Below are 25,304 nucleotides of genomic sequence, written 5' to 3' on the forward strand. Positions count from 1 at the left end.
TGTATTTTCCTGAAAAGGAAGCAGTCATAATCGAGGGGGTGGGGGGAATCCCAGCAGCCATGTGGATAAACTCAGTAAGTACAATTAAGGGTTATTTAGATTGCTCAATAGAACAAACTCAACTAACCCAGAGACATTTCCAATTTTAACACAGCCAGTCTATCACCTGATAAAAATAACAACAAGTGCAGGCAATGACTAACATATTTAATTATCTTGCGCCATTAAATAACTTCAAGTAATTATTTGTATTTCCTTCTTGTGGTGAGGCCATGTAGGAGCTGCTTGTGTGAAACAGCGCCCTCTGTCAGGATGCAACGTGCACTGCAATAACGTCATATAGAAAAACTCACAACAAGACTCAATTTAAAGGAATTCAAAATAAATAAATAAATTAAAAAAACGTCCTAAGATATTATTTTTCATTTTAGTTCATTCTCAAATCCTTTTTTCAATTATGTAGTCAATGCTACAGGTCACATCATGTTTGCCTTACAAAATGGCTGCAAAACAGAATGCAGTAGTGTCAATAAAAAAACATCGCTCTCACATGTCCTGTGCATCTCTCCGTGCATCAACAGGGAGGATTTATTTTCAAGCTGCTGTCAACTGTTGTGAATGATCTCATCCTGCACACTGCAAAAAAAGAGTCCCACAGACACAGCGAGTAAATGAATATGCAAAAAAAGTACAAACTAAATGTTATGGATTTTATTGGTTGGGTGCTTTTGTGCAGCTGCAGGATAAATGCAACTAAAGCATGCAACAGGAAGAACATCACGTTAAATCAGCTTGTCTGCAGAAGAGGTATGAAGAAGCAGCGTTTATTTAATCATATGATTCATATCCATGTCAGCAATTACTGATTACTTTGTATTCCCTTCCTGTGTTTAAAATGTAACAATTTAAAATAGGGAATGAAAAGAGCAAACGTTTTGTGTAACAGATGATTATTAAGCCATGAAAAATGATCTCACATTATTTATTCCAATGTGTATACATATATACAGTATATATATATATTTTTATTTTTATTTTTATTTTTTATTTATTTAATTGTATTTTTTTCTTTCCCTAAAAAATTACAACGTTTTGTGTAATTACTAGTGGTTAGTATCCATTTTTTTGTGTTTTTTCTTTTAATTTAAAAAATAAAAGCCTGCACTTTGGATACATTGCTATATGTTGTGTATAAGTGTTCAAATATCAAATAAATAGTTATTCCATAACGACATGTAAGAAGGGATGACAAGACTTTCCCACTAATGGCATACTGGAAAAAAAATTAAAAGGATAACTCTATTTTTAATACTGTTAACAAGCTCAAAACAAAAAAACAAAAAAAAAACATATAAAATTTTTTTTTTGTCCTATATTAAACATTTAAGCTTACAAATGTCTAAATAGACTAAAATATCAATGCTACAATAGTATTGGCCACGAGAAGAAACCAAACCAATCAGAGCGTGCTGCTCAGTATCGTGGCCACTGATTGGCTAAACTTCAGGTAGCATTTAAAGAGGGTAAAGGTGACAAAAGCGTGTTATTTAATGTCGAGAAGGTTCTAATGAAGTTGGAAAATGTATTTAGTATTTTATGTTCTAGCAATGAAAATTTATAATAAATGATTCCTACTTCGTGGTCATGTCCGGAACCAATTAACAGCAATGAATGAGGGACTACCGTATATGCTAAGAAAAAAAGCATCACATTTTTTATTGTTGTGTTGTAAATAGCGTGCATTAGTTTTCGTAAAATATATAGTTTTGTCAATATAAACTTTTTCGGTAGTTTTCAGTTGTTTTCTTGTATGTTTGGAAAAGGCTGTGAGCCATAATTTTATTTTTATTTTTATTTTTACAGGATGTATCACTGCACGTCACGTGACCCGTTAATTCCGCGTTCCCGACGCTGGGGATGTTGTCTCCTGCTCGTTCCATGGAGGCGTGCACGGCTTTGCCTAAGCCATCCTAGCCGCTTTCCTCCACCCTTCCCCGGCGAAGGGTGCCCTAGTAAACGTCCGCCATCGATGACGCATTGACCGGACGAGTCGCTCCCCCTCCTTTGCCCCCCCCGCGCCCCCTCCTTTTTTCCTCCATCGTCTGGTTCTCCATCGAACCTGTCGTCGAAGCAGCGCGGCCGAGCTGGGGGGCAATCCGGGGAAAGGGAGCCGCGGCGCCGCGCACCGGCCGCCGGATACCCCTCCGCGACGCGCCACCAACAACATGCTAACCCGGGTCAAGTCCGCCGTGGCCGGCTTCATGGGTGGGATCATGGCCGGGGGCAGCTCCGCCGGAGGCGGCAACCCCGGCTCGGACCTGCCGCTGAAATTCCCGTATATGAGGCCGGAGTTCTTGGGACTATCCCCGGATGAGATCGAGTGCTCCGCGGATCACATGGCCCGGCCCATCCTCATCCTGAAGGAGACCAGGAGATTACCGTGGGCCACCGGATATGCTGAGTAAGTAACCATCCGTGCACACAAAGGGGGTCTGCAGAGGTCTCGTCATGACGTCATCATAACAACAATGATTCTCCATGGCGCGCATGCGCAGACCCGCGCATAAGCCGCACCTGTTGTGACCTACATGGAGCTATAGCGCTTGTGTGACCTTTCACCTCTGGGTTCGTCGTTTTGCGTGCACCTGGCACGGAATTGGTGACTGTTGTGCATGCAAAACATACACAATATTCACTTTCACTTTGTTTCATTTACTTGGAAACTATTTTACATGAATTATTGATGCCCGCAAGGCTGTTCTCATTGACAAGGTACTTATTGGTGGATCATTTATTCATAACCAGCGGCGCTCTGCATTTAAATGCAACTATTCAAGCAAGCTAACAGTGTTCTCCTTGTTGTTATGAACATGGCTCAATTGGTGCCCCGAGCACAATTTTTATTAAGTGAAACACTTTTTGTTTTTTTGTTACTTTAGTTTTGTACTAATACAAAAACATTGTTTGATGATTTCTTCCAAAATAATTAGGGATATTATCGGCCGATAAATGCTTTAAAAAGTAACATCGGAAATGATCGGTATCGGTTTCCAAAAGTACAATTTGTGACTTTCTAAAATGCCGCTGTGTACACGGACACAGGAAGATGTACAGATCGCCAGTTAATCCTTGAAGGCGCTGCCTGTGCGTACTGGCCCAGTCACATAATATCTACGGCTTGACACACGCACTCGGGAATGCATGCATACTTGATCAACAGCCATACAGGTCACACTGAGGGTGGCCGTATAAACAACTTTAACACTGTTACAAATATGTGCCACACTGTGAACCCACACCAAACAAGAATGACAAACACATTTCGCACCGTAACACAACATAAACACAACAGAACAAATACCCAGAACCCCTCGCAGATGCTTGTTTTCATTCAGAAAAATCTACCTCTCACACGTGATGACAAGGAAAAAAAGAATTAGCCCACTCTTTGAGCTTCATCTGTTGCACAAATAGACTAATAGTCTGGACTGAGTGAAGCTGTTTTATTTATGTTTTGTGCCTTTTTCCCCCCATGCACTTTAAAGGATGGCTGTGTTTTCTACTAGTCTAGACTGAAACAGTTTTATTAATGTTCATGCACTTTAAAGGATGGCTGTGTTATCTACTAGTCTAGACTGAAGCAGTTTTTTTATTTTTGTGCCTTTCTTGTTTTTATTTGCACATTTTTGTTACTCATACGAATACGTTTAGAACGGGGCAGATTGAGCCTCGTTTATAGTATACTCTGGACTGAAGCTGTGTGCCTTCATTGATTTTGAAGCTGTTGTTTTGAAGCATGTTTAAAAAAAAAAAAAAAAAAAAATGCAGTTTGTGAAAGTACAGTGTTGGAGTGGGTATCAGGATTATTTCAGGGGGAGCATGTCCCACATTCCAAGCTGCTGTTTTGAGGCATGTTAAAAAAATAATGCACTTTGTGACTTCAATAATAAATATGTCAGTGCCATGTTGTCATTTTTTTCCATAACTTGAGTTGATTTATTTTCGAAAACCTTGTTACATTGTTTAATGCATCCAGCGGGGCATCACAACAAAATTAGGCATAATAATGTGTTAATTCCACGACTGTATATATCGGTATCGGTTGATATTAGGTATCGGTAATTAAGAGTTGGACAATATCGGATATTGGCAAAAAAGCCATTATCAGACATCCCTAAAAATAATAGAAGTGCATAAAAATTTCACAGCCGAATCACGATTCTGATTCATTCCAATTCTAAATGTGCAGTGAATTATATTTATATAGCGCTTTTCTCTAGTGACTCAAAGCGCTTTTACATAGTGAAACCCAATATCTAAGTTACATTTAAACCAGTATGAGTGGCACTGGGAGCAGGTGGGTAAAGTGTCTTGCCCAAGGACACAACGGAATTGACTAGGATGGCGGAATCAGGGATCGAACCTTGAACCCTCAAGTTGCTGGCACGGCCACTCTACCAACCGAGCTATACCGCCCCAATCGCTATACCGCCCCTAAATCTATTTTTTTGACTGAATTTTTAAAAAGGTGTTTTAAGGCCATCTCCATGCAACCAGAAGGATCTTTTTTTAACTTGTAACCTGTTTTGAAAAAGTTCCATTATGATTATTATACCAGATAATACATTGCAAGAATCGGTTTGAATCGAGAATCACATTTGACAAGATAAAAAAATAATTGCACATATTTTCCTGAATTGGCACCCAGTACTTCTGCTGGTGCAGCCTAAAAAAACGTATCAGCGACGGAGCAGAAAGAGGTCAAATGTCATACGGAGCAACCTGTCATTCATTATTTGACATTTGTACCGTATGTTTTGGACCACTGGGTGCTCAGGATAATAGGGCACATTTTTTTTCTACATTTAAAACCCTTCCTTGTGGTCTACATAACATGTAATAGTGGTTCTTTGGTCAAAATGTTCCATAGTTTATGTTTTACAGATCATCTTTGAGCCGCTTTCTGACCGTCTTTTCAGGATGCGCCTTTTTGTGGGCGGTCTTATTTACGTGCGACAGTGTCTTCGCCCTGTCATCTGTAGGTTTTAGCGCTTCCATAGTGAGTCTACTGACAGATGTAAGTTAGAACTGTACGCTACTTCATATTAGAAATGGCAACAGCGGAGGATGAATGCCCCACAACAAGAGGATAGAGAAAAAGAAGGAGCTTATTGACTATGGCGGTCGCGTGTACATTTTCAGGACTTATGCAAATCCCAAATACACAACAGCAGGTACCAATAGGTAAGAATAGTTGGTTTTGCATAATGTTGCAAAACAAAACAGATAATGTCTCCTAATAGGTGCCATTTTGGGGTCCTTATACACACACTATAAAAACTACCTGTGTGTTGAAGCACAGCACGTCTGAGTGATCCGACAATCCATCAATCAGTGCGGCTTCGTTAGTCGTACCCAGTGTTGGGACTAACGCGTTACTTTGTAACGCGTTACTGTAACGCCGTTAGTTTCGGCGGTAACTAGTAATCTAACGCGTTATTTTTTTATATTCAGTAACTCCGTTACCGTTACTACATGATGCGTTACTGCGTTATTTTACGTTACTTTTTATGTAGTATAAAGTGTGTTTTATCGGAGCGCTGCTTTGTCATCGTTCTGATTCTTCTTGTGTCACAAGCCGGAGAAGAGAGAGAGACATGCGCTCTGTGTGGGTGTGTCTGAGTGTGAGTGTGGGGAGCGAGGGGGGGGGGGGCGTGTCTGATCATGGCGGAGCCAGAAGTCGAGTTTGCTAACATGGAGATATTTTCACTACTTTTCTTTTGTCGAGCACAAAGAAAATAACATTTTAGTTAAATGTAAATTGTGCTTTGGATCAAAGATGCCATCTACTGCCCAAAACAGCAATTCAAATCTGCTGAAACACGCTACATAGCAACATGCTTCGACGAAGCTAGTAAAGAGAGACAGACTCTGATGCCACTTCACCTCCACCACCACCACCATTCACCGCTGAAGGTACACACTCTGTCAATCAATGTTCCCTCTAATTGTTCATGTGTGAGCAAATGCAAAAAGTCCCTGAGCATTGAGTGGAGTCCATGTGAGCAACTTTAGACGTGCACACTGTGGCTACACCAGCAGCACACCTGGCCCAAACCTCACTAAATAACAACTTACATCTCCATCCATCCATCCATTTTCTACCGCTTGTCCCTTTCGGGGTCGCTGGAGCCTATCTCAGCTGCATTCGGGCGGAAGGCAGGGTACACCCTGGACAAGTCCCCACCTCATCACAGGGCCAACACAGATAGACAGACAACATTCTCTTATTATTAGAATCAAATGACAGCAGTCATTTCCATTTCTAATATAAGTGTTTAGGCCCACTTATAATGACAATAACAAAAAATATTGTTTTTCATGAACTGTGTACTTGTATTGTTTGTCTGGGTGGAGGTCCTGCTTTGGAAATAATTTGTACCCCTTTCAGACATTGCATTTAGTTCCCATTAAAACATTCACATGTTGCACAATGAGATGTAAGCAGGGGATCATGTGTACATTCCTGCAACTTCCTGTTTGTAAAAAAATATATTTTTATTAGTATTTATTTAATATACTAACAGCATTTAATGATTAATATTTATAAATTAAGATTCCTAATAAATGACACTAGAATAAGCACACATTTGATTGGTAAATCATAGTGTAACGACCTGGAATGACACTTTGTGTGGTGTTGGAGTTGTCCGACTTTTTGTGTGGCTGTAAACGCATCACTGGCTAAGTGCCATATGTGCAAGTGTTGGCGCACGTGAGAGAGCGAGCGGCTGCTGTTGATATAACAAAGTTGCTTTTGGTCTGGTTTGTACTGCAGAAAATGACCACTTTTGCTAGATATCATTTTTTTTACTAATGTTTTGGTGATGTGTTTATGGCCGACAGTAAAGAGTTTTGCTCAGTAAAGTGATGGATGGAATTCATGTCCTCAAAGCGTCTCGACAGATGTTACAATATTTGAACAATGATGACGAAAACGGTTTTCTCTGTCGTGTCCATGTCGTGTCGAAAATTGTTATGCACTTATTTTTTTATTTGATTTTGTGCATGGCATAGATTTGTCGTGCGCAGAGGACGCTTGAGCAGTGCGCAATTGCACAGGCGCGCACCTTAGAGGGAACGTTGCTGTCAATTCTCTTATATACTCTTTCATTTTAGACTTCTAGAGTGTTTGATTATCACATCACTCTAAATGTATAGACTATAAAGTTCACAAACATAAAGAGGGATCCTATTGGGTCAGGCCAATCTTTCCTTATCTCTAAACTAAAACTGGGGAAATGTGTAGTGTGTTCTGGGTTTCAGACATGATTTTGTATAAGAATTACTTGAGGAAGAAAATGCCTGGTTAGACTTTGTGTATGTAGTGTGTGCCTTTCTTGCTTTACATCTATGCTGTTATTATGCTGTTTGTTACTTATGTATGTCATGTTGCAGCTATTTAAAATAGTTTTGTCAATTTGTTCTGGCCAGAAACAAATTGGCCTTTGTAACATATCTTTGTCTTTGTGTGTTGTATGTAGAGCACATGGCTTAGCAGAGTTGAGTGATGCAAATGCATGTCAAGTTGATCAACAGATTGTATTATTGTCCAGTGCAATAACAGTACTGAAATGAAGGCTAAAAGGGCATTAATTGGAGCTTTAAAAAAGAAAAGAAAAAAGAAGTAACTAAGTAGTTACTTTTCACAGTAACGCATTACTTTTTGGTGTAAGTAACTGAGTTACTTTTGAAATGAAGTAACTAGTAACTGTAACTAGTTACTGCTTTTCAGTAACTAACCCAACACTGGTCGTACCAAAACAATTTGACAGATTTTTGAGCTCTGTGTGTAATATTCTATATTCTCAATGAAACATCGACGTTTTGGACTTGCTTGCTAGCGTCATTTTCTGAACAGGCGTCAACCTGCAGTCCCTACGTATCTCTTAAGTGTCACAGACTGGTCACACATATCGTTACACCACGTACCAAATAAAACTGCGTCGAGGTCGGTAAGCACAACCAGAATTAATCCGTGCATTGGGCGCCCGGGGTTATAAGGCGCACTTTGCATTTTTGAGAAAATGAAAGCATTTCAAGTGCGCCTTGTAGTCCGAAAAATACGGGATTTAATTTAAGCTTCCTCGCGCAAGGGGCCTACGCACAATGCATGATCTGCATATAGGGAGAGGGATGACAATGCTTATGATGCAGCCAATTATTGTAATATTCATGTTTTTTACATTTTTAAGTCAAAATACAATATAGAACTCCTTCAAGGCACGGTTGTAAGGCTTTTTAGAGGTTTAAGGCATTTTATGTAGTCATTCACTGTACCAAAAAATGTTGATGTCCAAAGTGAATGCAATGTGACCCGCATGCAGACACGCCATCATGACATCAAACGTTCTGCAGTGTTTACGGTAGTAAACATGGCTCCAATTCTAGTAAGTCTCATTCCTGGCACATTTTTTGGCAGTTTCAAGGATTTTGTGCAATCAAAGTCAACATTTTCTGAACGAAAAGATTAAATAGGAAGAGGGCAAGAATTTTGGCTCTCGCAGTTTGTGGGACATTTGCTACAACGTCTGCTCCAAAGAGCGTGTGGGCGAGCAGCGAGAGACAGGATTGGTGGAGCATTGACGTGAGTTCCTAAAACATATTATTTTCACCTGTTTTCTGCTCAGTTTGTCAACTATTTTGCAACCGTCTTTTTTGGCGAAGGAATATGACGCTTATTGCTTTTTGATGATATATTAGTTAGATGAAAACTGTATCATGAAATACGTTTTTTTATATTGCTCAATATTTTCATGGATAAATGTTCACTGTTTAAAATAGATCAGGGGTATCCAAACTACAGGCTACGGGCCAAGTGCGACCCACCGGCTTCTTCAATTTGGCCGCGAGACGTCATGAGTTCAACAAAGCATTGCGGACTACTTCCAAATGAATCTTAAACACTAGGCAGTTTCTGAATGCTACATATTTGCTGCCATCTTGTGGACATTGTGATTGAATCAGATCAATAACCCTTGAAAGTACTTTGAAGTAATAGCACAGCATTTACTTATATGACACAATGCAAACAACCTCCCCTAGTCATGATGCAAAAAAAAAATAAGACACTCAGCTATGCAAGTTCAACACACATGGTAATACAAAACACATCATGCTCACTGAATATTGTGGATATTATGAAAAATGTCCAAACATCATAACAATTTTTCAAAATGACACCCATTTAAATCCAGTAGAGTGCATGATGGGAAATGTAAAACACTCTCTCCACACTTATCCTTGTTTGGCACATTTTAGCTGCTCGATATTTCTGATTGATTACAAAACTTTAAGAAGGTCGTCACAGAAGCAAACAAGGTAGGAGTCAAACGTTCACATACTTTTAATATCCATCCATCCATCCATTTTGTCCCGCTTAATCCCTTCGGGGTCGCGGGGGGCGCTGGAGCCTATCTCAGCTACAATCGAGCGGAAGGCAGTGTACACCCTGGACAAGTCGTCACCTTATCACAGACTTTGGACTTGAAGTCACAAAGTGCATTATTTTTTTTAACATGCTTCAAAACAGCAGCTTGGAATTTGGGACATGCTCTCCCTGAGAGAGCATGAGGAGGTTGAGGTGGGCGGGGGGGTTTGGCGGGGGGTGTATATTATGTTTCATAGCTGTGGCTATGAAAGTAGCTTACCACCAGGTGGGAATGATTGATGGGTTCTACATGTAAAGCGACTTTGGGTACTTAGAAAAGCGCTATATAAATCCCAGGTATTATTATTATTATTATTGTAGCGTCCCGGACGACTTAGTGCTGCAAGGGGTTCTGGATATTTGTTTTGTTGTGTTTATGTTGTGTTACGGTACGGATGTTGTCCCGAAATGTGTTTGTCATTCTTGTTTGGTGTGGGTTCACAGTGTGGCGCATATTTGTAACAGTGTTAAAGTTGTTTGTACGGCCACCCTCAGTGTGACCTGAATGGCTGTTGACCAAGTATGAATTGCATTCACTTGTGTGTGTGAAAAGCTGTAGATATTATGTGATTGGGCTGGCACGCAAAGGCAGTGCCTTTAAGGTTTATTGGCGCTCTGTACTTCTCCCAACGTCCGTGTACCACTCCGTACAGCGCCGTTTTAAAAAGTCATACATTTTTCTTTTTGAAACTGATACCGATAATTTCCGATAATACATTTTAAAGCATTTATCGGCCGATAATATCGGACCGCCGATATTATCGGACATCTCTATGTACAACACATCTTGTAAATAATTACCGTATTTTTTGGAGTATAAGTCGCACCTGCCGAAAATGCATAATAAAGAAGGAAAAAAACATATAAGTCGCACTGGAGCCCGGCCAAACTATGAAAAAAACTGCGACTTATAGTCCGAAAAATACGGTAATTTCATTTTTAGATAAATTGAAGAGCAAAAAAAAGGGCCTAAAAATGGAAGGAAAATGCATTTTAGCAGCAAAGGGATATTTTCATGGCCCACATTTCAAATTGTGAGTAAAATATTGTTGGAAATGTATTTTTACAGACAGGGGAATGCCGTAGCTCTTACTGGATAAAGTCTTGCAGCTAAAAAGCAAACCAGGGCTCCAAAATGACCCCGGAGTCAAAGTGCTGTTGTCTGCTGATCCAGCACGAATCAGGCAGATGTTTGCAGACTGTTGCCAAACGTTAATGCTGCGTTCCATTTGTTGCACTCTGAGGAGGAATTAGGTTTAATGGGAAGAAAAGCTGCGTAAGCGTGTGCCTTTTGGAAGCAGAAATCAAGTAAATTAATTCACTTAATCCAAAAAAACAAATGTAAGGATTTTGAGGCGTCAAATGTGCATGGCAGTATGTACAGGTGTTATATAATCGAGCGTATAGACCACCGTCTCATCCTGTGAGTCAGGGATGCTGCCCAGCACTAAACAACCCACAGTCGGCGTCTAAAAATAGTCATGCTAATTTTCTTTCCAACACACACGCGCCCTCCAGAGATGTCTGATGGCGAGCCGCTCTCACTTTTAAGATACCCGTATTTTTCGGACTAAAAGTCGCAGTTTTTGTCATAGTTTGGGCAGGGGGTGCGACTTATACTCAGGAGCGACTCATGTGTGAAATTATTAACACATTACCGTAAAATATCAAATAATATTATTTAGCTCATTCACATAAGAGACTAGACCAGTGGTTCTTAACCTGGGTTCGATCGAACCCTAGGGGTTCGGTGAGTCAGCCTCAGGGGTTCGGCGAAGCCTCCGCCACAGAGCTATAGACACATCCGAATTATCATGTAAATAAAAACTTCTAATTTGTTGTGAGTTCATGCACTGTGTTGGTTTTGTTCTTTGAACAAGGTGATGTTCATGCACGGTTCATTTTGTTCACCGGTAAAAAAACATATGATTTTTTCTTGAATTAAAAAAAAAACATTTTATTTTTCACTAAAGAAGGGTTCGGTGGATGCACATATGAAACTGGTGGGATTCGGTACCTCCAACAAGGTTAAGAACCACTGGACTGGACGTATAAGATTTCATGGGATTTAGCGATTAGGAGTGACAGATTGTTTGGTAAACGTATAGCATGTTCTATATGTTATAGTTATTTGAATGACTCTTACCATAATATGTTACCTTAACATACCAGGCACGTTCTCAGTTGGTCATTTATGCGTCATATAACATACACTTATTCAGCCTGTTGTTGTCTATTCTATATTTATTTTAAATTGCCTTTCAAATGTCTATTCTTGGTGTTGGCTTTTATCAAATAAATTTCCCCCAAAAATGCGACTTATACTCATACTTGCCAACCCTCCCGAATTTTCCGGGAGACTCCCGAAATTCAGCGCCTCTCCCGAAAACCTCCCGGGACAAATATTCTCCCGAAAATCTCCCGATTTTCAGCCGGAGCTGGAGGCCACGCCCCCTCCAGCTCCATGCGGACCTGAGTGAGGACAGCCTTTTTTCAAGACGGGAGGACAACAGGGTGACAAGAACTAAATCATCCAGACAAGAGATACGTTGTATTATTATGTTTATCTTACCTAAAAATAAATAAATGTATTAATTAAAAAAAAAAAAAAAATACATGTTTACTATATTTTGCTAAAAACATCAAAATTAATTGTATTTTTATTTGTATTTTTTCTGACTCCTTATTACACTCAGCCATAGAATTATACATTAAAATAAACATATTTGAAATGATTAATTTTAAATGATCATAATAATTCATTTAAAATGACCATATTTAATTATTAAAATAATTGCTTGTTTATCAACAACTTTAACATTTTATTCATTACATTTTGAAGCTCTCAGAAGCCAAGTTATGTTATATTCCTTAATATTTATTTATGCAAGTTTGAAGTATCAATTATCTAAACACAGTTTTGTTTGCATATTTTCAGGATATATATATATATATATACCGGTATATATATACATATATATATATATATGAAATACTTGACTTGGTGAATTCTAGCTGTCAATATACTCCTCCCCTCTTAACCACAACCCCCCCCCCCCCACACACACACACACACACACACCTCCCGAAATTGGAGGTCTCAAGGTTGGCAAGTATGCTTATACTCCAGTGCGACTTATATATGTTTTTTTCCTTCTTTATTATGCATTTTCGGCCCGTGTGACTTATACTCCGGAGCGACTTATACTCCCAAAAATACAGATGTTCGATACCGGCCGATAAATGTCTTAAAATGTAATTTCGGAAATTATCGGTATCGTTTTTTTTTATGATCGGTATCGGGTTTTTATTTTTATTTTTTTTGTATTATTAAATCAACATAAAAAACACAAGATACACTTACAATTAATGCACCAACCCAAAAAACCTCCCTCCCCCATTTACACTCATTCACACAAAAGGGTTGTTTCTTTCTGTTATTAATATTGTGGTTCCTACATTATATATCAATATATATCAATACAGTCTGCAAGGGATACAGTCCGTAAGCACACATGATTGTGCGTGCTGCTGGTCCACTAATAGTACTAACCTTTAACAGTTAATTTTACTAATTTTCATTAATTACTAGTTTCTATGTAACTGTTTTTATATTGTTTTACTTTCTTTTTTATTCAAGAAATTGTTTTTAATTTATTTATCTTATTTTATAAAAAAAATTAAAAGTACCTTATCTTCACCATACCTGGTTGTCCAAATTAGGCATAATAATGTGTTAATTCCACGACTGTATATATCGGTTGATATCGGCATCGGTAATTAAAGAGTTGGACAATATCGGAATATCGGATATCGGCAAAAAGCCATTATCGGACATCCCTAGTTTTTTTGTGTAAATCTAAAGTCATGGATATTGGTATTTGTTGCTTTCTCGCTACCACGCTAACTGTTTGTATATTAGCATTTTAGAGCCAATTTTATAAGTAAAAAAAGAACAAAAAGTCGTGGATATTGTTAATTGGTGCTATCTTGCTGCATGCTACTGTTAATATGTTAGCAGTTTAGTAAATTGCGTTGGTATAAAACTAAAAGTCATACATATCGTTACTTGATGCTATCTTGCTAGCATGGAAACTGTTTTAGCATGTTAGCATTTTATCACATTTTTTTGGTACAATTTCGGGAGGTGGGGCGGGGGGCGTGGTTAGGGGTGTGGTTAAAAGGGGAGGAGTATATTTACAGCTAGAATTCACCAAGTCAAGTATTTCTCATATATATATATATATATATATATATATATATATATATATATATATATATATATATATATATATAATAAATACTTGAATTTCAGTGTTCATTTATTTACACATATACACACACACACATAACACTCATCTACTCATTGTTAAGTTAAGGGTTGAATTGTCCATCCTTGTTCTATTCTCTGTCACTATTTTTTTAACCATGCTGAACACCCTCTCTGATGATGCATTGATGTGTGGCACGCACAAAAGTGCTTTCATCAAATGCATTAGAGTCTGGAATCTTCCATCTCTCCCTAGCATGGCCCAAAACCGGTCAATCTTTGCTTTCTGAGGAAGATCTTCAGTGCCAAGCACTTGGTAGTCCACTACTTCTTCCCGGAGGCTATCCAGGTCCAATCGCAGCTGCGGCTTGGAACTTACAAGCTGTTATGAGAGTAGCGTATGTGTGTGTGTGGCCCTTTAATAGGTGAGCATGTCGTCAGTGAGTGTGTGGGCGAGAAAAGAGAGGGAGCGGTAGCGTGAGTGCGGGCGGGGACTAGTTTGTTTTGTGTTGGATTGGCTGTTTGCAAGCAATCAATAAAGCAAGATTTGCAACTAATCGCCGGACTCAGGCAGGAAAGGTGCAACAAAGCGTATTTCTTCATCTTACTCGTCGTCGGCGTCGCCATGGCTGTATTTTCCTCGTTCTTCTGATTCGTCTCCTTGTTGTGTGCGCAGTTGTGCACTGCACTCTCTAAAAGCCGTATATGTTATTGATGTTATAGATGGCAGTATTGTCCTGTTTAAGAGTGTCACAACAATGCTGTTTACGGCAGACAAACTGCTTTACGGTAGACAAAAACATGACTGCTGTAGTTGTGTGTTGTTACCGCGCTGGGAGGACGTTAATGAAACTGCCTAACAATAAACCCACATAAGAAACCAAGAACTCGCCCTCGATCATTCTACAGTTATAATATGTTTGGGCAGGCACACTGTTTATATCGTGGGAAAGCGGACTCAGGTCCTCATGGAGCTGGAGGGGGCGTGGAATTTCGGGAGATTTTAGGGAGAAAATTTGTCCCGGGAGGTTTTCGGGAGAGGTGCTGAATTTCGGGAGTCTCCCGGAAAATCCGGGAGGGTTGGCAAGTATGTGATATTGTTACTTGGTGCTATCTTGCTGGATGCTAACTGTTAGTATGTTAGCAATTTAGTCAATTTTGTTGGGACAAAACTAAAAGTCATGGATATTGTTACTTGGTGCTTTCTTGCTCGCATGCAACCTGTTTGTATGTTAACATTTTAGCCGATTTCATAGGTATAATACCTAAAGTCATGGATATTGTTAATTGGGCGACAAGCCCGAAAATAAGCCTCAGCTTGTCATGCAATCCCCTGTCTCCTACACAGAGTGATTAATGCCGGAAAGAGCGCTCTGAACGAGGACCAGGCGTGCTGCGAGGTGGTGGTGGTGAGGAGGAGACCCATGAGCTACTGCCCCCCGTCCACCCCAAGCAGGACCCCGACCGCCAAGAGACGCAACTCCTTGCCCAATGGGGAGGGCCCTGGGCTGCGCTTGGAGCACGGCAAGCTGGGAGAGGTATGTTGCTTTCTTTTGAGGTACAGAAAAGATCCTTATATACGAAATAGGAATAATAGAGAATGGAGAAAAGCACTGGGCTGAGAATTGAGCCTTGAGGAATACCAGAAGGAACAGGAATATTTTTGTGAATAGAATCTATGTTCTTGTTGTTTAGATTAGATTTTAAGGACAAAAGGTCATATCCTGGGGTGTGTGTTTACAGGACAACGAGGGACTCGTGTTCCACTACTGGGCCTTGTTTGACGGCCACGCTGGTTCAGGCGCCGCCGTGGTGGCCTCCCGCCTCCTCCAGCACCACATCGCTTGCCAGCTGCAGGCTGTCATCGAGATCCTGCACAACCTGGCCTCTCTGCCGCCCACCATCCTGGGGGAGGAGCCCGACGGCAACCCCTTCTTGCAGCAGGGCAACACGCCGGGCCCGCACCGCTCTCTGACCCGGGCGGCCTCGCTACGGGGCGCGGCCGGTACACCCGCTTCGCCGAGCAGCACGCCTCCCCCTCCTCGGTTCTTCACCGAGAAGAAGATCCAGCATGAGAGCTTGGTGATTGGAGCTGTAGAGAATGCCTTTAAAGAGATGGTAGGCAGCCATTGCATCTTGTCACCACTAGAGGGAGACAAAATGTACGTCTCTATAATATTTGTCCAACTGTTTATGTGCAGGATGCTCAGATAGAGAAGGAGAAGCAAGGCTACAACATCTCAGGGGGATGCACGGCTCTCACTGTGGTCTACCTGCTGGGAAAACTCTATGTCGGCAATGCAGGCGACAGCAGGTGTGTGTTTGTGCGAGTGTGTGTTCCAAATTGAAAGTGTATCCTAACCTGAATGTTGTGTATCTCCTTCTCAGGGCCATTATCATTAGAAACAATGAAATTGTTCCCATGTCAGCAGAATTCACGCCAGAATCAGAGCGACAGCGGCTACAATTCTTGGTAAAATTCTTATTTTTTCATAAGTAGTTTTGTTAAAAGTAAAAGATATTACTGTAAGAGTTGGATAATTATTTAATGACATTGTCATTAATGCTGTTATCACGGCTAACATTTTTGTGGGAAATGTTTGACATCACAACCTGCATGTATATTATCTTTGTTTTGTTTGGAAAAATGCTAAGTTATAATTACTGCTAATATCAGTAATAAAGTAAATATATATATATATTTATATAAATAAAGTATACTGTATATGGGATATTAATCTTACAACATCTCACGATTTGATTCATTTCCAATTACTGGGGTGATGATTCTATTCAGAATCGATTATCAATTCAAACTGATTCCTGTAAAGTATTATTTGGTATATAAATTATAATAAAACCTTTCAAAAGAGATTAAAGGTTATAAAAACTCCTACAAAAACAAACATTTTTTTAATTTTATTTTAGGAAATAGTTGTATTTTAATAATAATTGTAAAAAAAATTTAAAAAAAAAAAGACTGAATGGAATTAATATTAATTCTATATTTTTTTCTGGAAAAGGTTTGAAATGATTTATTATTATTATGTTGTGTGAAAAACAATGCTATCATTACTGCTCATATTGTCTGCAATCAAGTGTACTACAAAGGGTATTTTTTTTGTTTAAATCTTAAAATATTCATATATTTAAAAAAATAATAATAATAAGGGCAGCACGGTGGAAGAGGGGTTTTCGGAAATAGCTGTATTTTATAAATAAAAAAACATTGTAACAACTATTGGAAAGAAGACTGTGAAAATAATTAATATGTGGTATATTATCTATGTGTGGAAAAGGTTTGAAATTACAATCTGCAATATGTTTATTATCATTTTGTGTTAAAAAATGTAGCGCTATTATTACTGCTAAAATGATCAGTAATCAGGTGTTCATAAAGAATTTTTTTTTCCATTTTAATTTTAAAATATAAATATATTTTGTTAAATAATAATAATAACATACGAGAACATTTATTAAATAGAAGCACTATTTATTGTATTTTTTTGTATTACAGCTTGCAATAGGTTTATTATCATTATTATTATCAAGTTGTGTGAAAAAAACATAATGCTATGATTACTGCTAATATTATCAGTAATCAGGTGTATATTTAGGAATTATGTTTTTTCATTTTAATAAAAAAAATTAACAAATAAACATAACACTAAAAATGATGGATAGATGTTGTATTTATTGTATTGTATTTTGTGTCAAAAAAGTTGAGAAATATAATTGTTACGTATCAGTAAAGTGTATTTTTTTTATAATAATAACATACTACAAACAATAATATAAGTATTATTTACTGTATTATTTTTTGTGTGGAAAATATTTGAAGTTATAGCCTTTAATGTGTATTATTATTGCTATTATTAAACGATTATAATTTTTTGTGGAAAATTTCGAAATGATAGTTAGAAAGGTGTTTAATAATTGCTTTATTATTATTAAAGCAATTTAAATAAGGGATTAACTATGTCTGAACTATCCCATTTTATTCAAATACGTTAGTATTTAATATAATGAAGCAGCGATCATAAACCTCCACAAAGATATTGCTTTTATAGAACGTTGCATGCATTTGTACATGCAATAACAACAATATTCTCCTCCAAGGGTTTCATGCAGCCTCACCTGCTCGGAAACGAGTTCACGCACCTGGAATTCCCACGGCGGGTCCAGAGGAAAGAGGTGGGGAAGAGGATGCTCTACAGAGACTTTACTATGAACGGATGGTAAGCTCCGCCTCCTCCCCTGCGGTGACACAGTGATATAGAAAAATGGACGTCATATATTGTATCTGCAGGGCATACAAGACCGTTGAAGATGAGGACCTCAAATTCCCACTGATATACGGCGAGGGGAAAAAGGTAAGCGTAAATTAAACGCACACTTTCGTCTCTGGCTGATTATGTTGTGCTCTCCCAGGCTCGGGTGTTGGCGACCATCGGCGTGACCAGAGGGCTCGGCGACCACGACCTCAAAGTTCACGACTCCAACATCTACATCAAGCCCTTCCTGTCCTGCCTTCCGGAGGTAACCTGCAAATATGGAGGGGGAAAAAAAACCACACTTTTTTTGTGTACCAACTCACATTTGGTGCACACAGGTGAAGGTGTACAACCTGACGCAGTACGAGCACGGCGCCGACGACGTCTTGGTGATGGGCACCGATGGCCTGTGGGACGTCCTGTCCAACCAGGAAGTGGCCGAAGCCGTGTCCACCTTTCTCTCCAACTGTGACCCCGATGATCTACACAGGTTAGCCTCGTTTCCACCAAGCGGGTACATCGTAGATACCAAACTAGCACATATTGAAATACATGACGCAAAATAAACAGTATGTGGATTACCAAAGCACCACTGGAGGTGTGCAGCTACTCAGGAACATGAGGAACTATTCCTTGTTAGCATTAGCATGTTAGCATGCTAACTACCGTATTTTTCGGATTATAAGTCGCAGTTTTTTTCATAGTTTGCGACTAACCGATTTCATAGGTATAAAACTTAAAGTCATGGATATTGTTAATTGGTGCTATCTTGCTGCACGCTAACTGTTAGCATGTTAGCAATTTAGTCAATCTTGTTGGTATAAAAATAAAAGTCATGGATATTGTTACTTGGTGCTATTTTGCTAGCATGGTAACTGTTAGTATGTTAGCATTTTAGCTAATTTTATGAATACAACTCAAATTCATGGATATTGTTGCTTGGTGCTAGCATGTTAAAGGCCTACTGAAATGCGATTTTCTTATTTAAACGGGGATAGCGGGTCCATTCTATGTGTCATACTTGATCATTTCGCGATATTGCCATATTTTTGCTGAAAGGATTTAGCAGAGAACATCGACGATAAAGTTTGCAACTTTTGGTCACCTGTACCGGAAGTAGCAGACGAGTAGCGTGACGTCACAGGTTGTGGAGTTCCTCACATCCGCACATTGTTTACAATCATGGCCACCAGCAGCGAGAGCGATTTGGACCGAGAAAGCGACGATTTCCCCATTAATTTGAGCGAGGATGAAAGATTTGTGAATGAGGAAAGTGAGAGTGAAGGACTAGAGGGCAGTGGGAGCGATTCAGATAGGGAAGATGCTGTGAGAGGCGGGTGGGACCTGATATTCAGCTGGGAATGACTAAAACAGTAAATAAACACTAGACATATATATACTCTATTAGCCACAACACAACCAGGCTTATATTTAATATGCCACAAATTAATCCCGCATAACAAACACCTCCCCCCTCCCATCCATATAACCCGCCAATACAACTCAAACACCTGCACAACACATTCAATCCCGCAGCCCAAAGTACCGTTCACCTCCCCAAAGTTCATACAGCACATATATTTCCCCAAAATCCCCAAAGTTACGTACGTGAGACTTTTTGAGACTTTTATCAGTAGGTTGCACAGTGAAGTACATATTCCGTACAATTGACCACTAAATGGTAACACCCGAATAAGTTTTTTAACTTGTTTAAGTCGGGGTCCACTTAAATTGATTCATGATACAGATATATACTATCATATATACTATCATCATAATACAGTCATCACACAAGATAATCATCAGGGTGTATACATTGAATTATTTACGTGACATGCACATAGCGGCAAGCGATCAAATGTTTGGAAGCGTACTCACGGTACCGTGTCTGCGTATCCAACTCAAAGTCCTCCTGGTAAGAGTCTCTGTTGTCCCAGTTCTCCACAGGCCAATGGTAAAGATTGACTGTCATCTTTCGGGAATGTAAACAATGAAACAACGGCCGTGTTTGTGTTGCTGAAGTCGGCCGCAATACACCGCTTCCCACCTACAGCTTTCTTCTTTGCTGTCTCCATTGTTCATTGAACAAATTGCAAAAGATTCACCAACACAGATGTCCAGAATACTGTGGAATTTTGCGATGAAAACAGACGACTTAATAGCTGGCCACCGCGCTGTCCCAAAATGTCCTCTACAATCCGTGACGTCACGCGCTGACGCCATCATACCGAGACGTTTTCAGCAGGATATGTCGCGCGAAATTTAAAATTGCACTTTAGTAAACTAACCCGGCCGTATTGGCATGTGTTGCTATGTTACGATTTCATCATTGATATATAAACTATCAGACTGCGTGGTCGGTAGTATTGGGTTTCAGTAGGCCTTTAACAGTTAATATGTTAGCATTTTTGCCAATATTATAGGTATAAAACTAAAAGTCATGGGTTTTGTTATTTGGTGCGATCTTGTTGCATGCTGTATATTAGTATGTTAGCAATTTAGTAGGAATTGTCGGAGGCAGATATTTACATATATCCGAATTTAAGTGTTACTTCTTTTTATTTCATAATCATATTACAAAACAGCTAGTGTTTTTCTTCCAATTGTGGTCTTTTGGTTGTCTGCAAAACTGTGTGCTTAACCTTGAATGAGGAATGTTAGAGAGATAATGGACATTTGTTTTGGCTAGAGAGACAGGACTGCCAGGGACTTAAGAGGGGAGAGGGTGTTTCGGGGGGCAGACCATCTTAGCGGGGCGATCCGAATGTTCTATGCTGTCTCTGTCAATGTATATATGCAAAGCTTTGCAAATATATTACTAAATACCTATTCTGTCTCTGGTGGTTTTTCAACTCAGCTTTAAGTGTCGTAAAGAGCTTGGGAGCGACTTGTGACTTGAATTCCCTGGGAGGAACAACTGGTCCAAAACGCAACAGTATAAAACTAAAAGTCATAGATAGTGTTACTTGGTGCTATCTGGCTAGCATGCTAACTGTTAATATGTTTGCATTTTAGTCATTTTTGTTGGTATAAAACTAAAAATCTTGGATATTGTTACCTGGTGCTAGCTTGTTAGCATGCGAACTGTTAGTATGTTACCATTTTCGCCAAATTTGTAGGTAAAAGTCATAGATATTATTTTTCACTAAAGAAGGGTTCGGTGAATGCGCATATGAAACTGGTGGGGTTCGGTACCTCCAACAAGGTTAAGAACCACTGCACGTATAAGATTTCATAGGATTTAGCGATTAGGAGTGACAGATTGTTTGGTAAACGTATAGCATGTTCTATATGTTATAGTTATTTGAATGACTCTTACCATAATATGTTACGTTAACATACCAGTTGGTTATTTATGCCTCATATAACGTACACTTATTCAGCCTGTTGTTCACTATTCTTTATGTATTTTAAATTGCCTTTCAAATGTCTATTCATGGTGTTGGGTTTTATCAAATAAATTTCCCCCAAAAATGCGACTTATACTCCAGTGCGACTTATACTCCGAAAAATACGGTATTCAAGATTGAGACATTTTTTAGTTCGGCCAAAATCTTTGGTAAACGTGAAACATTCTTCCTGTGACTTGACTAGAAGGAATTTCTCTGGATTGAAATGAATCTAATCCCGCTTCTAGGTACACGATGGCCGCACAGGATTTGGTGATGCGAGCTCGCGGGGTCCTGAGGGACCGAGGCTGGCGCATCACCAACGAGCGCCTGGGCTCCGGGGACGACATCTCCGTCTTCATCATACCGCTGATGTACGGCAACCGTCAGCCCTGAGAATCCAAGCCCGCAGCTAAAACAACCCGACCCACCACCAAAAACTTGTATTTTTTTTGGTCTTGTTGGGAGTGATCCGCCAAAAAAGGGGGGCTTCCTGTCATCATTTTTGCATCCAATTACTGTAGACAACTGTGCGACATTTACTCACTCTTGCCTCTTGAGGAAGTAGATGGTATTACAACCCAAGACAGGCTTTATGGACTACTATTAATCAACATATTTGCCAACCTTGAGACCTCCGAATTCGGGAGATTGGGGCGGGGGTTGAAGTGGGCAGGGCATTGCGGGGTTAAGGGGGGAGGAGTATATTTATAGCTAGAATTCACTGAAATTCAAGTATTTCTTATATATATATATATATATATATATATATATATATATATATATATATATATTAGAGATGCGCGGATAGGCAATTATTTCATCCGCAACCGCATCACAAAAGTCGTCAACCATCCGCCATGCACCCGAACTAACATTTAATCAAAACCGCACCCGCCCGCCATCCGCCACCCGCCTGTTGTTATATATCTAATATAGACGATGCAAGGCATTAGTGAGGTTATAAAGCTTTTGCCTGTTAAAGAAAGGAGACTGATCCAATTCAGCAGAGACATTCAATGCGTGCCACGCTGTCACGGCCCAGACGCACACCAGTGCGCAATCATCTGGGAGCCGCGCTGAGCGCACCTCCAAGCGCGCTCACGCCACTCAAACTGCTGCAGGCAGCTGCGTCCACACATGCATCTGTAAGCCTTGTTTTAACATCCTGTGGCACTTTTCTGGGATCACGGCGGACGAAACTGCTCATGCTCAGGGTGTTTGTGGAGGTTCGGGGTTTTGCACAAATGTGATGCACCATGTTAGATGTCCCGGTTTTGTGACTGTCTTAGACATAAACAGCGTCGCAGCTCTTGCAAATCACGTAGCCAGCATTACTATCATCCTGATTTACAACTAATAAAAACGAGTCCACGCTGAACTTTTCTGGCCTTTTTTCCCCCTGGTCTTTAGTATTCCCTTTTTTAGTTTGTCGCGTACCACGTTTGCTGCCGGCGTTGCCATCTCTTTTTTTTTCTTCTTCTGTTGTGGCATATGCTGCAGGTGCCTGCTCGTTTTTCGTATGTGGGTAACAACATTTAACTATGTATATATATTTCCCAATTGGTTTAACTGCCACCCGCCTGAATCTATTTAAAATCTAATTTTTTTTTATTTCAACCACCCGACCCGCGGATAAAATCTAATTTTTTTTTATTTCAACCGCCCGACCCGCGGATAATCCACGGACTCCGCGGTTGTGTCCGCAAACCGCGCATCTCTAATATATATATATATATATATATATATAAAAGAAATACTTGAATTTCAGTGTTCATTTATTTACACGTACACACACACATAACACTCCTCTACTCATTGTTGTATTTGAAAGTGCAATGCTTTGCAGCCAGTAGCACAGCCTTTGAAGGAGCACAGGTATGGGCAGCATCTGTGAAATTTAATTTGCAGGAAAGGAGTGAGTTTAGGGTTGAATTGTTCATCCTCGTTCTATTCTCTGTCGCTATCTTTCTAACCATGCTGAACACCCTCTCTGATGATGCATTGCTGTGTGGCACGCACAAAACTGCCTTCATCAAATGCACCAGAGTCTGGAATCTTCCATCTCTCCCTAGCATAACCCCTTCCCCTTCGAGCTGTCCTGGATAAACGGAAATTCTTGTTTCCAATCATTTTGGAACTTGCAAGCGTACTTCTTCTTACTCGTCGTCGCCATGACCGTCTCTTCTTCGTTCTTCTGCTCCGTCTCTGTTATGTTTTTGGACATTACTACTTGCCGTAGTTTTGAAGCAATGCCCGATGGGAATCCGGATGTTGTGTGTCAGTGCATTAACGTGCGGGCTGGAATAAACACACGCTGAGAAATAGCTCCGTGCCTGCCTACTTTATGGGTTATAGATAAACCTATGGATAACGGAGACATATATAATAGTCTCCTTCTTGTTGTGTGTGCAGTTGCGCACTGAGCTCCAAAAGCCGTAGATGTTATAACGCTGTTTATATGGAGGAAAAGCGGACGTGACGCCAGACTGTCCTCACTCAGGTCTGGCTGGAAATCGGGAGAAATTCGGGAGAATGGTTGTCTCGGAGATTTTCGGGAGGGGCACTGAAATTCGGGAGTCTCCCGGAAAATTCGGGAGGGTTGGCAAGTATGTTAATCAATCAGGCTAGGAAAACTTCATTCGATGACCGAGCGTCACGATTCTTTCACAAAATAAAAGTTAAATATTATACTCGCTAAAACATGATGCTAAATTTGAAATGTAAACATGGCCCTAGAAATGAAAATGTATTCCTGGGGTTTGTTTGCACTTGGACATGATTGCACTTTAATTGGACCCACAAAAAAAAGTTGTGCATGCATTGACTTATAGTGGGAAACATTTTTTTCCCCCCCACTTTCTATAACTTATCGTACGGCTCGTGTCCTTGTTATTGTTTTTATTTAGATGTGATTCCGAGGCTCATGTTCTCGTTTACGGCGCTATATCTGAAATGTTGACGATGATGGTTAAACGGCGGCATGAAAGTAAAAAAAAAAAAAAAAAGGATGATGAGGACGGGTCATTTCAAGCATGTGCCAAGGCTGTCAATCATGGCAGCCGACTGTTTAGTTTGTCATTGTTTCTACCTGTCCTCCTGTACATTCCATGAAGTGTGTTTTCATTAGGATTATATTTATTGAGAGCTTTGTTATGGTATCTCGTAATGTGAATTTAAAACCGCAGCTCCTCGGGCTTGTGTTGAATGTTCATCCTATACTTAAGTGTCATTCAGACTTGTTTTTTGCTCTGTTAGATGAATGTAATTTCTTTCTCTCGCCCCCATCGTGCCACCCAGGATGGATTTGTTGAAGTTGCTGTCATTGAAATGAACAAAAAAATAATATATAGCTGTGCTTTATTATTTTTTTAAATTCTACTTCCTGTGTAGCTTCATTTTAGGAAATCAGCTGCAAGGGGATCGAGGCGACCGCGTGACCTTCCTGCTTTGTGAATGTCTACCTTTTGTATAACTGAAAGGTTCCTACAGAAGTACAAAAAAAATATTTTAATGTCTCCTTGTGCATCGCTACTGTTGGGAGGGGCGGGGATTTCAAAAAAAGTGGAAAAAAATAAATGGGAGAAATGTTTTTGTGTGTCGTGTCTGTGACATAAAATAAGTATGAATTGTCTAAGTAGGTTCTACTGAAAGACTTTAATAACTTGCCAACCCTCCCGAATTTTCCGGGAGACTCCCGAAATTCAGCGCCTCTCCCAAAAAACTCCCGGGACAAATATTCTCCCGAAAATCTTCCGATTTTCAGCCGGAGCTGGAAGCCACGCCCCCTCCAGCTCCATGCGGACCTGAGGGAGGACAACAGGGTGACAAGAACTAAATCATCCAGACTAGAGATAAATTGTATTATTATGTTTATTTGA

The 25,304-nt window shown here is 39.8% G+C and overlaps 1 protein-coding gene across 1 annotated transcript; it reads left to right on the plus strand.

Annotated features, from left to right (window-relative positions):
* The first annotated feature begins 129 nt into the window (after positions 1-129).
* LOC133606165 (protein phosphatase 1H-like) lies at positions 130-25,015 on the plus strand. Its single transcript, XM_061959804.2, has 12 exons — positions 130-663; positions 737-807; positions 1,864-2,461; positions 15,109-15,298; positions 15,504-15,878; positions 15,962-16,074; positions 16,149-16,233; positions 17,880-17,998; positions 18,070-18,133; positions 18,192-18,299; positions 18,373-18,524; positions 21,672-25,015. Exons 3-12 carry the CDS (start codon positions 2,226-2,228, stop codon positions 21,817-21,819), a joined length of 1,590 nt encoding a protein of 529 aa, XP_061815788.1. The 5' UTR covers positions 130-663; positions 737-807; positions 1,864-2,225; the 3' UTR covers positions 21,820-25,015.
* The last annotated feature ends 289 nt before the right edge of the window (positions 25,016-25,304 follow it).

Source organism: Nerophis lumbriciformis, linkage group LG05 (genome assembly GCF_033978685.3).
Source record: "Nerophis lumbriciformis linkage group LG05, RoL_Nlum_v2.1, whole genome shotgun sequence".
NCBI lineage: Eukaryota > Metazoa > Chordata > Actinopteri > Syngnathiformes > Syngnathidae > Nerophis > Nerophis lumbriciformis.